The sequence below is a fragment of the Alosa alosa genome, chromosome 4, assembly GCF_017589495.1.
Source record: "Alosa alosa isolate M-15738 ecotype Scorff River chromosome 4, AALO_Geno_1.1, whole genome shotgun sequence".
Taxonomy (NCBI): domain Eukaryota; kingdom Metazoa; phylum Chordata; class Actinopteri; order Clupeiformes; family Clupeidae; genus Alosa; species Alosa alosa.
In genome coordinates this window covers 30,701,702-30,717,448 of record NC_063192.1, presented here as the reverse complement: position 1 = coordinate 30,717,448, position 15,747 = coordinate 30,701,702, and the positions used below count along the sequence as shown (strand labels likewise).

The 15,747-nt window shown below is 41.2% G+C and overlaps 1 protein-coding gene across 1 annotated transcript in view; it reads left to right on the top strand.

The window, feature by feature from the left end:
- The window catches only part of spryd3 (SPRY domain containing 3), a 65,960-nt gene that overhangs the window by 22,612 nt on the left and 27,601 nt on the right, over positions 1-15,747 (top strand). Inside the window, 1 exon segment of the mRNA XM_048242399.1 lies at positions 6,348-6,497. Coding sequence (XP_048098356.1) covers positions 6,348-6,497 — 150 coding nt within the window.

Here is a 15,747-nt window from a genome sequence, read left to right as displayed (position 1 = left end):
GTAAGAATAACATCAACATATATGATGCTGTACACATTTGGAAAGGAAGAAAGTCGGCTTTCAATTACAACTTATTAACCAGCTGCCAGAAGAATTGTCTTGCATGTTCACATGTTGAATCTCTTGGTGGGTTTGTGTGTGCTTCACATACATTTCCTGTGTATTAGCCACATTGCATATAAGCCGCAGGACAATGTTTTATGCAAGTTAAAAAAACAAAATCATATTAATACCATATTAACTGCCCCCGTGTATTAACCTCATAGCTGAAGAAATATTGCAAAATCCGTGTATAAGCCGCGGCTAATAGTTGGGAAATTACGGTATTCCCTCATGGTAGCATGAATTCTCCTTTTATATAAGAGATACCATATCCCATCTGTTGGCTATATTAACATGCTGTCCCTTCCTGATCATTCTCCAGATGAAGAATGCATAGTCTTTTTCCTCCTTTTTGCAGGCATGAGATAAAGCGGTAAATGTCATTTTATATCATCATTGGCGCAGTTCCATTGGCCTGTCATTCCTCATCTCGCTTCTCACCCCCATTAGTCAGCATCCGTAATATGTTGATCTATTTCTCATTTTTCCACCTTGCAGTTGTTTTCATTCAGATTGTATATCCATAAAAAAGCTGTTAATTTACTAAACGCTGCAGTTTTTGCAAATAACTGACTTGAATATTTCAAAAGCTATCATTCCCAAGCTGGATTGTCCTCATTCATTGGGTCAACATAAAAATATTAACATAAAATTCAAGGCAAAGGAAAGAGGGCTGAAGACTTTATCTTTTGTATTTAGTGACCAAGGTCTAGTGTAAGGCAAACAGTCTAGCCCTACCCGGAATTTTACTGACTGGTGTGTTATGGCTGAATGCATGACTTATCTAAAACTGAGGGTAAACTGTTTTCCAACAGACCTGATGTCAGGTTTAAATACCTTTATGACAGACAGAGCTGCCAGCAAGGATTAATGGGTTGCTCTAAACTTGAGCTTTCTCTTGGCAGAAACCAGACATGGTTTGAGTGTTGCACCTCTTTACCCTCAGAAGCACCCAAGACGGGTATAGGATAGGATTACAGTATTTCAGATATGTTTTTTTTTTAAAAAAAAAATCTTCTCCAAAGTTATTACCTTGCAATTAAAAAGTGACTCATGCATCAGCTCTGAATAGTCACTACTTTTAATTCATTATTGACATAATTTATTAATATCTTTGCAGCTCAGTTGATGAATGGCTCAGAGGAGAAATATTGAAAGAGCGCTGTGTAATCTTTAATAAATGAGATCTGAGATTTAAAATCTCCCTAAAATAAGTTTGCATGTTTAGTTTAGATCTCGTTTGCAGCCACACTCCTCCTCCTTGTTGTTTGTCTTGTGTGGAGGCGTTTGGCTTGGCTCTGCTGCGTACGTGCCGTTTGATGCACACACACACACACACACACATGCCGGCGAGCGCGTGCACAGTTGCCCCAGGAGTAGAGATATGCCCAACACCCTTAATCCCACCAGGCTTGTGGTTGGAAGACACAGGCGGGTACCCGGGGCATTGGAAGTGCTGGCTCATCCGCTGTAGCCTCACACACAGACAAACACCTGGCCGCCTCTGCGCTGCCCCCTCAAGTAATGTGTCTGAGTGCATTCCTCCAGGGAGATTTGACTAAAGGCAGTAATTCCTACCTTAGCACTTTGCACAATGTGAGTCAAAGCAATAGCCATGTTTGTGGCCGTTTTCCCCTAATGCTTGTCTTTCATCTGCTGTTCCAAACACTTTGCGGTTATTGGTCAGTGTTGCCAGCACCGCTGACTGCGTGACACGGCCTCAGTGAGTCAGAGAGCAGGGTGGGGGAGTTATGGCCACGTCACACAACGTCACACACACTAATTATTTTGTAACACGTGCCTGATTGACTTCCTCTTGACCAGTGGTAAGTCACAGTTCCTGCTCATGGGATTTGGATGGAGGCCTTTTAAGGGCGAGCCAGAGAGAGGATGTGATGGAGGCTTATGTAGGTAGCCTTAAACGATTTTAAATCGTTGGTGTCAAATGCAATTCTTGGTGTTGTAGACCTAATTAAAGTGTGACTTTAACTTCAGAAGGTTGTTATAACTTCAAGGTTTTTTTTTTTTTTTTGCCATGGCATCCACCACCTTCATCCAAAAGAGATAAGGAAATGGTGTCAATAACTGTTTCTGTTGTCTGACATAGACACTGTTTCTATTGGCTAGTTAGAGCGTCCTTTTTTCTTTCAGAATTGTCATGCTGCAGGGCTGGGCCTGGGCATTTAGTCCAGAAAAAAAGGTCATTTTCCCATCGGCTGAGTATTTCCAGTTGAAACTCAACCACACTGAACATGTGGGAGCATCACAGACGCCCTGTTCTCATTTTCTCTCCCTCCTTTCTGTCTTATCTTTCTTTTCATCCTTTCCTCCCTTTCTCCCTCCTTCTTCCCACCCTTTCTGGCAACTGAGCCTGTGTGAGAAATCAGGAAACTAGGAAACTTAAAAATTCACATTGGAAGGCAAGTTGGCATGCTGCTGCAATAAGACTTGATTATTTCCATTTCTCTATTATTTTGTCAGAGATCCAAGCGAATGTACTGTTATATTGTTTAAGTCTGATCCTATGTTTAACAGTAGTACATGTATATTAATAATGGGTAATTTAACAGGTGTTAATGCAGCTTAGAGAAAAACAAGTATTTTATCAATGGATATCATGACGTGTCTACATCTTCTGTATGTGCCATGCCTTTTCTGTTTAGATAACAGTGATGTGCTGGATACCGTAGCAGTACCCCCAGGTTAGAAGTTACAGTAGAAGGTTTTTTTGTTTGTATGTTTTTTCAAATGTCTACTTGTATCTCTATACTAAGCTATCTTCAACATTTCCAGTCATCTATTTGAATATCTAAGAACAGACATTTATGATCTTGTGCATGTCTGCTGTCATAAAATTGTCGCCATCAAATGTTAAATGTCTACAACTATTAGTCCCTGCAAGGCACTGGAATGAGTGCAGGTTTTAAGTTGAGCAACATCTGTAACGTGATGATGGCACAATTTGTTTGATTAAAAGGTGGTGAAATATCTCATGACTTGTTAGAGCACGGCCTTGCTGCTGCTCCTCTGTTTATTTGTCAAAAAAGTGTACAGCTGCCATGCTGACTGACGTGCATCAGCACATGAGGTGACCAGCCAACTAATATGTTTACAGAACTCAACAGCTCTCAGTGCACTTATGCCATCCACCCTCCCATCATTGGTCATTTCAAACGATACGATACGATACAACTTTATTGTCAGTCAAGGCTGAAATTCTTTTTGCATCCCTGGGCAGCTCATTTAAGAAAGAGGACATAGACATACATACAGTTGTATAACACCAAAGGACATACATGAAACATTACCACAAATGACATAAGCACACAAGAAAGGAAGCAAAGCATACATGTATTTTTTTAAGTTTGTTGCGATTGAAAGAATGAACTCTAAAGCGTCTGTTTGAAGGCAGAAGCTGATATTCTCTGTGCAAAACATGTGAGGAGTCATTTGAAATGTTCCTGGCCAGTCTGAGCTGTTATTGTGATCTTCCTGAAAGGAGTGTGCTACTGGTACCTGAATTACTGATGTGAAAAACAAAGAAATGATTAGGCTATTAGCCTGAATGCCTGAATCCAACCCACCATTACTAAAACAATCTACATAATTAAATTATGTCCACCAAAGATATTGAGAAAACCATTTTCCATTAAGAGAGGCTATAATATTTCATCACCTGCTCTTGGTTTGTTATGACATTGCTGTCTTTCTGAGTTGACACTGGAGTGATTTATAGTCCTGTGAGAGGAGTTTGTTTGGGTGTAGTTCATATCAAATATTTGGGAACACCTTAGAAACCTTTGAGGAGCAGGAGCTGACTGTATATTTAGGCCACACACATATGTAGAAACACTTACCTAAGTGTACACATTTGGTGCCGATGTGTACTTTTTTTTGTCAAAAAAAAAGTAAGCAAAAACAGATGAATAGAGAAGGGAAAAACCATCAAGACATGCCAGGCGTCAGGTTTCATTTGACCATTAGTGTTGAAAGAATGTTGCAATTTTGTGTCTGTCGAACAGAAGATCATATCCATATTAATATGGGGGTTTCCCACAACCAGTTAAATGTTCATGGTTGAAGTGCTGGAACTCTGATCATGAAACTGAGCCAAACAAGTGGAACTACTCCACCCTTGAGCCAGCGTGTTCCAGCTTTCCAAGATGTTCCAAAATTTGACAGGAAGCTCGGGAAGCTTGTTTGGAGTGTTACACCTGTTGCCTGGGCAGCAGGTCAACAAAACACCCCCCTCCCCCACCACACACACACAGGCCTCGACTCTAGGATCACAGAAGTGGGGAGGATTTTTGATCTGACCGAAGTGGCGCTGTAGCATACTACTCTGGTAGCTTTTGGAAAATGCCAGGAGCATCGTAAGAACAGGCACTTCACTCCTGCAGCATTACTCAGCAGTGTGAAGACGGTCATGTGGGGCAGAGACAGCTCTCATTCCCCCGCACCAAAAATGGATCTATTGACCCAGGCATGTAACTTGATGTGAAGAGGCAGCCAATGTATTTTTTAACAACAGAATGACAGGTCTAGATGAGTGGTATCTTCTTCAACACAGTGTGTTTTGGGAGTCATGTCATTGAGAGTGGATGGTAGAAATGTTACCTGTCCATGTAACCTCTCAGCTGATTGTAGTATAGTATTTATAATATGACCACAGACATTTACTATTGTGTGCATCTATAACTGGAAATTAATTTATGTTGAATTAAGCTAGATATAATTGTACATGCTTGATTATGTGGAATATCTGTGATCTTAACCTGAAAGCATTTTAATGAGCCAACTCTGTACTGCCTCCCAGGTTGCTTGTTTAAGTCACTGTTTGGCATTGGGGTTAAGGGATAAACAAGGACAACAGGAAATGATAAACAGCATCAGGAAAATGTTTCCATTACCCAAGCAGCTAGTGATTTTGTGAAAGCAAACAGAATTCACAGAGTAATTGACAAAATGCGCCTGAAAAAATCTGAATATAATTAAAGTAGTGTTTTGTGGATCAGCAGCAGAGATTTTGTCACAAACAGAATTGGAAGGGAAAGCAGAAAAGGGTACTGTGGGCCGTAAAAAAGAGTTGATGTGAAGTTTGCCGGCCACAGTTACCACTGTGGTATGCCAAGATGCTATAGATGCTATCTGCTTATTTAGCACTGGTCTAGAATTAGTATTTCAGAATGCAGTCCCCATACTTTTTCACAATTTATGCAAATTGGATCATTGGCATCCTATTGTCTTGAAGCCTTTGGTTAACTCTCATCATAATTTAGTGTTCCCACCAAAGGTCCCTACTTGTTAAAAACAGTCCAGTCTAAGTAGTAGTGACATTACACATAATAGCCAAATGTGTACTGTATATTGTAGTTTTTTTTTTATCAATAACATCCAACTGGCAAAGCTAAATCATATATCAATATATACTCTGTATTCTTATGACCCAATTCCCCATGGTCTATGGGGAACTTGGCTTCTCCTAGATTTCACCATAGCTCCCCTTTGGGTTTTTTTGATTTCATCATGGCATTTAAAGTGGGAGTCATAGGGGCCTATTGATCTTGCACGGAATCCCCAGGATGACTCTTAAAATTCCAGCTGGGAACCCGGTTTTCTGACCCAATGCCATGAGAATGTTTTGTAAGTGGACTCACACACTGTTTTTGGAGGGGCAACCATAAGTTGGTGATTCATCCTTTCTGGGAGCGGCATTCATTCATGGCTACAAATGGAACTTCTTCGAGTTCTTTGCCATTAAGGAATTTAGCGGCAATGATTACCCTGTCAGTTTTTTACAGATTCAACAAGGATTTAATGCAGATACAAGACGCATGGGGTCCTACATTTTAGTACTGTTGTTAGATAAAATAGCTATACTTGTCCATAAGCTAAACTAAATTCAGCAGATTAAAACTTTATGCTTATATGTAAACATTCAGACCGGCTTCTTCAGTGGTATGCCCGATCACATAGGGTTGCATGTGGGCCAATACCCTCCCCAATTTAGCTTTGTCAGATACTGACATCAAAAGCTGGGTAACATGCTGAGAGATGAAATGGGCATTGCATAGGCATTAGGTCTTTTTCAAATTTAAATGCTCCCCTCACCCCACAGGAATTAATGGTTTCCTCTAACCCTTGAATTAAAGTGTCTTGTGGTGTGACATGATAAAAGCTTTGAATGGAATGTGGGGGTAATTGCCAGTGTCTCCCCTCTAACAGTGCTATCTGTTCCTCCACAGCTTCTGGAGTATGTAGGGAAAGGCAAGAGCATCATGGATGTGGGATTGGCCCAAGCCCGCCAGCCTCTCACCACACGTAGTCACTACTTTGAGGTGGAAATTGTGGATGCAGGCGACAAATGCTATATAGCACTTGGACTGGCACGCAGAGTAAGTACAAATATGTGCGAGTGTTTTTGAATACTGTAGTATTTTCTGTCCTCTCTGAGGTCTCTGAGAACTGTTTTTCTGTTGCATTTGTACGGTCAGCCCAGGGTTCCACCCAGTATGAATGTTCTGTTTTTACAGAGGATCCCACGCTTGGTTGGACCTCCTACTTGCTGGCGTTGCTAAAGCCTATACCTTAGCATCCTGGCAAAAAAGGACTCAATGGATTTATCATGAATTAATGTGTTTTTTGGCACCAGCCTGATATAGCTATTTCAGGACTATTAGCTGTCTTACTATTCAAAAAAGGTTTGCTTTTGGTGAAGATGTACAGTATTTCCTAAGGTGTTTACAGCAGACAAAGTAATGTAGGTTCTTTCAGACACCCGGCCCTGGTGTACCTGGTCCATCTAGACTGCATTCTCTTTTAGAAATATGCTTTCTCTTGTATGATTCCGTCTGTCGTACAACTCCCACTTACATTATTAGAGATTGTGTTTCATATGAAGATTAGGGGTGAGTGAAAGACTAACAACTAAATCACAATATTTCATGATAGTTTTTGCAATAATATAAATGACAAAATGAAAGTAGTACTATTCTCCAGTATCTCATTGGCCACAAGTTACACCATCTTACAGACTTGAGAGCAATACAAACACTGATCCAAAAAAGTAATAAAGTAAGTAAAATGTAATCCTCACCAAATTCATAGAGAGGAATTCTACAGGTATGTCATGGACAATGGTGTCTTACAATGGCATATCCCTACCGATGATTTTATAGCCACGCCCAGGGAGATACTAGTCTGGAACACAATAGTTTACCAGCGTTTCCATTGGTCGGCAGACTACCTGCCTAATCAGCAACGAGAGAGGATGATGCTATAGATTCGAAACCAAAAGAGCGTACTAGCAATGCCTGCAAACCAAAAGAGCGTACTAGCAATGCCTGCAAACCAAAAGAGCGTACTAGCAATGCCTGCAAACCAAAAGAACGTAGGAGCAATGCCTGCAAACCAAAAGAGCGTAGGAGCAATGCCTGCAAACCAAAAGAGCGTACTAGCAATGCCTGCAAACCAAAAGAGCGTAGGAGCAATGCCTGCAAACCAAAAGAGCGTACTAGCAATGCCTGCAAACCAAAAGAACGTAGGAGCAATGCCTGGATATTACGAAGAGAGTAGACATGTTTTGTTTTCTCTCTCCAAGAAAATTGTTTTAGGATGGTCAGTGCACAAGAGCACGGTAGGTTTAATCATTCTCTTAATCGAAGAGATTTGGAATGACCAACAGTAACTGGCTTCTCAGAGGTCCTTTGTGGAGGTGGGTGAATCTTACAGAACAACCATCAGTGCAGCAATCCTCCAGGCTGTAATGGTAGAATGGCCGGATGGAAGTAATTTCTCACCCTGTCATAACAGCAAGTGGACATCTAATACTTGCATTGGACGCTCTTTGATCTTTGTCCACTGAATTAGTCAAATAAGCTTTTCTGTTACATCATGTGAACATCATTTCAACTAATTAAATGAGCAGCACCAGAATGTGAATGACAGGAAGTAAATAGAAATACCTCAAAATGGTGCACCGTGTGGTGCTGGTCAGATGGGACATTCCAATTCAAAACAAAGCAGTCAAACTGATTTTGTCGCCAACACTCAATTACATTCAGTTAGGACACCGTGTAAAAAGCACATGATAACAGACTGGGAGTTTGCCTAAAAGCACCTGGATGACCCTAGGACCATGAAAAGCAAAATTCTCTGGTCTGATGAAACGAAGATTAAACTACTTGGTGACAGTCCCCAATAGCTCAAGCACTGAGCATCACCTCATTAATATCATCCCCACCGTCAAAACAGGTGGTGGCAACATCATGTTGTGACTAGTCAGGGTAGATGGAAAAAGGATATAGAAAAATATAAAGCCATCCTGAGTCAATGTTTACACTTCAGCACAATGACCTGAAGCATGCAGCCAAGAAAATACAGGCGAGGCTTTGGGGATACCTCTGTGATAGTCCCTAGAGTGGCCCAGCTAGTGTCAGTATCTGAATCCAGTAGAGCATCTCTGGAGACCTGAAAATAGCTGTGCATAGATGCTCATCCAGCCTGGTTCAACTTTAACCAAGTACTAAGTGAAAGGTTGAATACGTAAATAAATTAGGGCTGTCAAAGTTAAAACAATAACAATGGGGGGAATTCTCCCATTTGTGCGTAAATCACGCATACAGTAAGCTTCTTTTTACGCACTTCAGATACGCACCTCTGTGTTACGTGTATTCTCCCATTCCCACCTCTGTCACACCCACAGCGCGCAAGTTCGAAATCAAGGTGGCCTTATGAAAGAGGCGTGATTTATTTAAAATAGAACCAGACTGATCGACCACCTCGTTAATTTAGGTTGATATGAAAACATGGAGTGTGGACTTTACTCATTGACCTGAATTCCATTTAAATCCAGAAAGAACAAGCCAGTCTTTGATTTTGAAAACGTAAGCATGATGAACTGAATAGCGAACGCCTACAGTAAAATGGTGTGTCATCACATACAGTAGCCTAACAAAAAAATTGACTTCACGAAATTTCACTTATGCTTTGAGGTTTGTTTGAGTCAAGACATGCTTGAGGTGTGTAGATCCATAATTTAAAAACTCACTGTTGAGAAAGAAAGTTGCAATGGCAGCTGCTTCTCATAATGTCAATTTAGCTATGCCAACGGAGCTGTAGACTGACACCTGCAGTTTCGAATACAGTTGAGAGACTGGGATAACAATATCAGCCTCTATTACAAACTAATCAAGAGATAGGCGAATATAAACGCTGCTCGACAATAGTCCAGACATCTGTGCAAATGTATGGATGACTTCGGTCAAATTACAAAGAAATGGACAGATTCGAAGTAAGCCCTGGGATTATGACTATACGTCAAGTTAAAACTGAAGATACAGTCGGTAAGCTCCATATCCAAAGTGAGTGATTATAACAGGGTTTTCACTATTTGAATGTAGCTTCATGGATAAGGTAATGTCGGGAAATATGCCACCGTGTTACACTGTAATGAGGGAAAACATGAAGCTGCATCAGCATATTAAGCACCAAATTTGATACTGTAATATTAATTTGTATCGTTCTATGTAGCCTACATGTATTTATAACTAGGCCTACTGCCGACATCGAGCAATATGCCTTTTCACCTTGTAGTGGCGCTCAACCTTAATATAGCCCTCCAGAGCGCGTAGTTGGAAAGGTGCTTAAGCCGTAACGCGTAACTCCCTTTATCACGCGTAAATGACCGATATAAGCAAAGGGGACAATTTGCGCAGAGTGAAATGCGTGTAGTGTACGCGGCTTTTTTTTAACTTACGCACCCTTACGCACATGGGAGAATTCTCCCCAATGTGTTTTAAGCAATCTCACTTTAACACAGTTGAAAAAAATAGTGGCATTAATTCAGGTTCTATTCAAGTCAACTGGGTTAATATAGGAAGTGCTGCAGTCATCTCAAGTCAAGACCTCAAATTGGCATTAAAGTTGTATTTTTCGTATCAATTGACACAAACACTAAGGTGAGTTATAACATTAACTTTGTGATAAAATGGCTCAACATGCTATCTACTACACCCACATTATGTCGGGTAGATGGTTTGACATGGTTTGTTAGCAAATTTGATTGAATTCAGTGAAGTTCCTTCTAAATGAACAAGCTTCTCAAAAACACAGAGGACAATTAGCTTACCAATTAGGATATCTTTATAATTGTGGGATACATCTCTGTCTTTGTCCAAGGCACTTGCATTGGTGTTTGAAATGTAGTGTCACCATTATAATGGACTTATGCCAGAATAGAGTATATGTACTCGTATAGGCAGGTTGCTTTGCCTCGTCTAACACTCCTCTTAAAGTTACTACAAAGAATCCAGAGGACTTCTAAGTGCATCACATGAATGTTTGCAAGAGCGAATGCTTTGTTAAGGAAGTCCAATCTAAGATCGTTGGATGTTCATCAGGTTCTCTAATTTCATGGCCACGAAGCCAGCCTTTTATGTGATGGTGGAAAATTGTCTTAGCCCTGTAGCATTGCTTTGGAAGGCCTATAATAAGAAGTGGTGCGTTTTAAAGCAGGCGGGGATGGTTGTGCTGTCGCTCTCACCTGACCCCCCAGGTCTCTCTGTGGCAATGGCCTCGGCACAGACTAATTGCTCTCAGGCTCTGGCGTACAGACAGTAAACAAACTTGTCACGTAAAAGGGTTGAGTGGGGCCACTTGGTCCTCTCTGTCTCTCTCTCTCTCCCTCTCTCTTCCTTCCCTGCTTGCCTCTCCACCCCCTTTTATATCATTCTCCTTTCTGCCTCATTGAGGAGGAGGAGGAGGAGGAGAAGGTAGGAGAAAACAGGAGAAAACAGGAGCCATAACTTCCCACGTTGTCCTCCACCTCTGCATGCCATGTTGTCCCGCATCTGTGACTCATCACACGTTCTGAGCTTGCACAGACGTGATAAAAACAGGTAATTGAAAGGGCTGTGTAATGACTGTTTACTCATATTAGGATGTTTTGGTCCTCTGTGCATCCTGCCACAGCAGACAGTGCTGGGGAAAGCGATGGCACGTCACAAGTTGTGCAAATTTCAGGCCATAACTTCCTCGATGAAGTGGAGCACTGGTTGTCTTAACTCTCCTGAGATACCTGAAATATCTAACTCTTTTACGTGACATAACTAACAGCTCTCAGATTATAAATGTCTGCTAAATAAATGCCTGCAAATCACATCAGCAGATTGTAACACACATTCTGCCTATTTTTATCCCTGAAGTCACCCAGGCCCCACCAAAACTTGACAACATCAAAAGAAAAAAGATTTTTCTCAAGTAGAGGACACATAAGACTGTGTTCGTGAAAATGTTGCTTAGGTTTTAGTTCCAGTCAGTTTTATATTCCTAATAAAAATCCTCAAGCACTTGAAACCCTTCACAAATGTTTTGCCTGGCAAATATCAGACTCCATTCTGCCCTCTGAAAACCCATCAAGTGGTGTGGTGTTGGTTTTCCTTTGTTCAGCTTCATCTTAGCAAAGTAGTAAAGACTGCTGTGGGAGCGAGATCACTCACTTTTCCATTGTGCTGACAGCTTTTTCGCACGGAGAGCAAATATTTCACTTGGTCACTATTAGTTGATGAGGACTGACTCCTCTTTTCTCCAACGTCTGTTTTAAACCCAGTCGCCTTACTCTGTATGGCTTGGTTGCTGCTATCATTTTGGCTGTATTGGATTCCAGTTGTGGTGATGTGTTGCAGTGTAAGCGGATGAAGGTGAGCTGATCAGGCTTATAAAAGAGCATAGAGATTGTAGATTGTCACAGCAAATGTGTACATTTCCAGCAGTTAACTTGAAAAAGTGTGAGATACTGTAGCTTTATAGACCTTTGAGGCTCATTGTAGACTGTTTGTGTATTCCTGTGGAAGGCAAACCTTTAACATGACTGTATGATTCATTTGACTGTATTTAGTAAAACATTGATTCATGAGACACAGACATGGGTATAGGAAGTCGGCTACAAAGCCAACCTGACGTAACCTTGAATACTAAGGCATGCAGTGAATGGCTGCAAACTAAGCTCCAGACAGTGACATGTGCTCTAAAATGAATTATGCAGTGATAATATATCAGTTTGAAACAATATGATTCTTGTACAAAAACAAGCCAGGTCAAAAACAGAGCCCCAAAGCCACTGTCATCCTGTCGGCAGAAGACATTTTTCAGCAGAATGTGGTCTGTGCCCAATTCTCTGGAAGTGCATTACCACCGAAACTCTGTAATTGGCTGCTGCTCTGCATTATTTTATTTCTATTAGCTTAGAATTCAGTCTCTTCACCTGATTCATTCATCTGCCTGTCTCATAATCCACCTGGCCAAGTTATTGCCTGCCTCCATAGAAGAGGAATGGTTGGCAGAGTGAAATGCTATCTCCTTAAATGCAGTGTGATTGCTCTTTCTCTTAGAAATTGCTCTTGCTCTTAGAGCCTATTCCTTTTACTGACGGTCTTTTTAACACAGTGACAAACTTTTCAAAGTGGTTAATTATTCAGGGCTAAAGGGAAAAATCCTCATTTTGCCATTTTGTCTTTGGAACAGTAACAGCTAAATATATTGTTTTGCATGTTTCATCATTGCACACTTTCAGAAAATGGTCACAGTCTGAAGCCCTGCCCATACATTAGTTTCTTTACTGTTTTTGCAGGAACAAATTGTGATAAAACATTGTAGTTACTTTGTTGTTGCATTATGCATTACACCTTGTAACATTTAGGCCTACACTATAGACATTTTTATGAGGAGGCAACATACGTTGTAACCTCAAAGCTTTCTGTATCTAGCTAGTTTTTACTGCATTGTCAAATTAATTTAGATGGTACATGGTTAAGTGAAGACCTGGAAACGCGTATCTAATTTAAGTCTACCTGGTTTTTCACAATATAGTTTTCTGTTCACACAAAACCCAACAAGAATGTTGGCAGTTTTTCATGATGTCACCTAATGATATTGTCTAGCAAGCCAGTAAGCAAGTAAACTTCAATGAGGTGTCAACTAGGGATGTAAAAGTATGAAAATTTAACATGAAGATTATAGTGACCAAAATTATCACGGTTGTCCATATTATCGTGGTATTTTTCAAATGTTCTGAAAATGAAAAACAGAATAGCATAGTGTCATAAAAGTGGTGTGGCTCTTAAGAGTAAAAGGCTCCCTTTTGTTACTCGGTGTGTGTTAGTGACACTAGGGAGAGAGGGAGAGAGAAAATGCATACGCAAAACTAAAAGGAGTTGGATGGGCTGGCGACTGAGGTAGTTAGTGAATTGGTGGTCACTAAATAAAGCTGCAACTCCTTTGATTGTAACTATATCTTGTGCGTGCCTGCCCTACTAGCCTAACATAAGGTAGGTCCTGGACAATTTAAACACTTTTTAATTAAATGTAATTTACAAAGAGAGAGTGCCACACTGAAAGTTAATATTTTGTCACTTGCAACCCACATCTATCCTCTGTCAAATACAGTTGCAAAAGCATAGGCTACAGTTTAAACTAGCCTATGTAAACTTCCGACAATTTCAATATTTTACAACATATCATGAATGAATGGCCGTCACAAGTTGTTGTTAGCTGTAGCCTAGTAGATGTCACGAGTGTTTATCACAACAAACTTCCAAGTTGCAGTAGGCAGCTGTCCATTCATATCAGATGAGTGGTAAAAAAGTTAAAACGCTCGAAAGTGTTATGCCACTTATCCTGCCCTACTGTATACATTTGTTAGATTCAACGGACAACCATTCTTGTGTGAGTAGGCCTGCAAAATGCACCGCAGATCCACAAATCTAACTAGGTTTATGTGTTTGCAATCATCCTGCATAGCAGTGGCGCCTGATTTCAAACACGTATTAAATCCACGTTGCATGCTGCGCCTGTGCACCTACTTTGGAGGACTCGGATGATGCTGGAGAGAATTCCATACACGTTTTTCGCACCGCGATAATTATGATAATTAAAATCAGAATGATTATTGTCAAGAATTTTATCATGGTTTACCGTTACACCGGTAACCGTTACATCCCTAGTGTCAACCCTAACTTACTGTAAGTCATATAGGACTAGACGGGACCTCGGCAAGTTCAGTCTGGAAAGAACTTTGTATGGCCTGGAAACTTCTAACCCATAACTTTTTCTCTCTGTACTTTCATTTTAGATTTGTTCCCACGATACTCTCTGTGGTTCTGACCCACATTTGGTCCACATTTGACCATTGTTGTCAGACATTATGCTAATGTGTCTGGTGTTGTGAGTGAGGTTACTCTAACATTTTGGTAGTAGAAAGCTGCTGGTGTATGAGAGATCCATAGCTGTGTTGTTTTGGCCCTATCTTGCCACTTTGTTTCTTCTGATTATTTATCATATAGAACATATCATCAGTTTGTTTTCTTATGATATCACCTAAGGCTACATGACCCCTTTTTCAGTGTAGGTGATGGTTTATGTGGTCTATCTATCACTAATCAGTTGGGTTGCATACTAGTGAATGCTGATCATTGACTGTTAAGCAATAATATCTTGAGCAGCAAAATAACTTTGATTCTATATGCAAGATCTTTTAGTTGGTGTGATCCTGTGACGTCCTAAATTGGCTGTGTTAATATGTATTGGTCCTTGACTTGAGTCTTTTGTGTAAGTGTGTTTACCAAGTAGAATACACTACAGCAACTATGGCTTTATCTACAAAACACACATGCTTCACATCCTAAGAATTGCACAATTTTGTTTAATAAGCATTATGGGTCAGTGAAACTTTGTGCGTAGAGTTCACTGTGGGCTGATGTGGGGATGTAGTTATCAGAGATCAGTGAACCCTCCAAGCACCCCGTGTCTGCTGATAAGACCGGAGCGGCACTTCCACATGCTTCCGGAATACACAGCCATTGCTAGGCGACAGGATAAAGGTAACGCAGGGTGGAGGGGCGTTGTGGTGCCCTGGTGAGCCGCAGCAGTAGAAGCTGTGCAAACAGAGCCTGCCCGTGTCCTTATCGCTATTCTCTCACAGCCCCCTTTCTTCTCCGTTCGCCCTTTCCTCTACTCTCCTCCGTCCCCACGGGCTGGCTCTCTGTCCAAGGCCTGAGCGCTTTCCCATGCCGCCCTGGCTCGGCCGTGTCCTGAGAACACTCCCTGATGCAGCACTTTGTTATGTCCACCTCTCAAACATGTTTATTTTCTCTGTACAGAGGTCACGTCGTGCCATAACAAGCAGACGACAGCTGTGCATCTAAAAGTGACTGCATACACTTGCTGTCCGCTCTCTATTTCTTTTGCCTTCTCCGTTTGTGTGCGTCAACTTGTTATTTCATGGTATGTCATGTTGTACAAGCCGAGCCCCACCCCCTCACCCTCATAGAAGGTAAGAGGGAGCTTCACTGCATGGTAATCCCCCAGTGCTATATTTGTAGTTTAGGAGAGATGGTTATCTGTCTCCAACAGTGGCAGCGGGCTGCACACAGCTTGTTGATTTAGTCCGAGTGTGGAAATGCAGGCTGCTGCTGCTTTTGCTGCTGCACTGATAAAAGCCCCTGAGGGTCCGATAGGACTCTCTGCTCCATAGACAGAAAAGCTACTGTTTGTGTTTCTTGGAAGCCCCTGTCTCACTCGGTCTAATGGCTTTTGCAGTCTTAGGGAGAGTTGCAAGGCATTTTGTGGTTAAAGGCATATCTTTTGTGT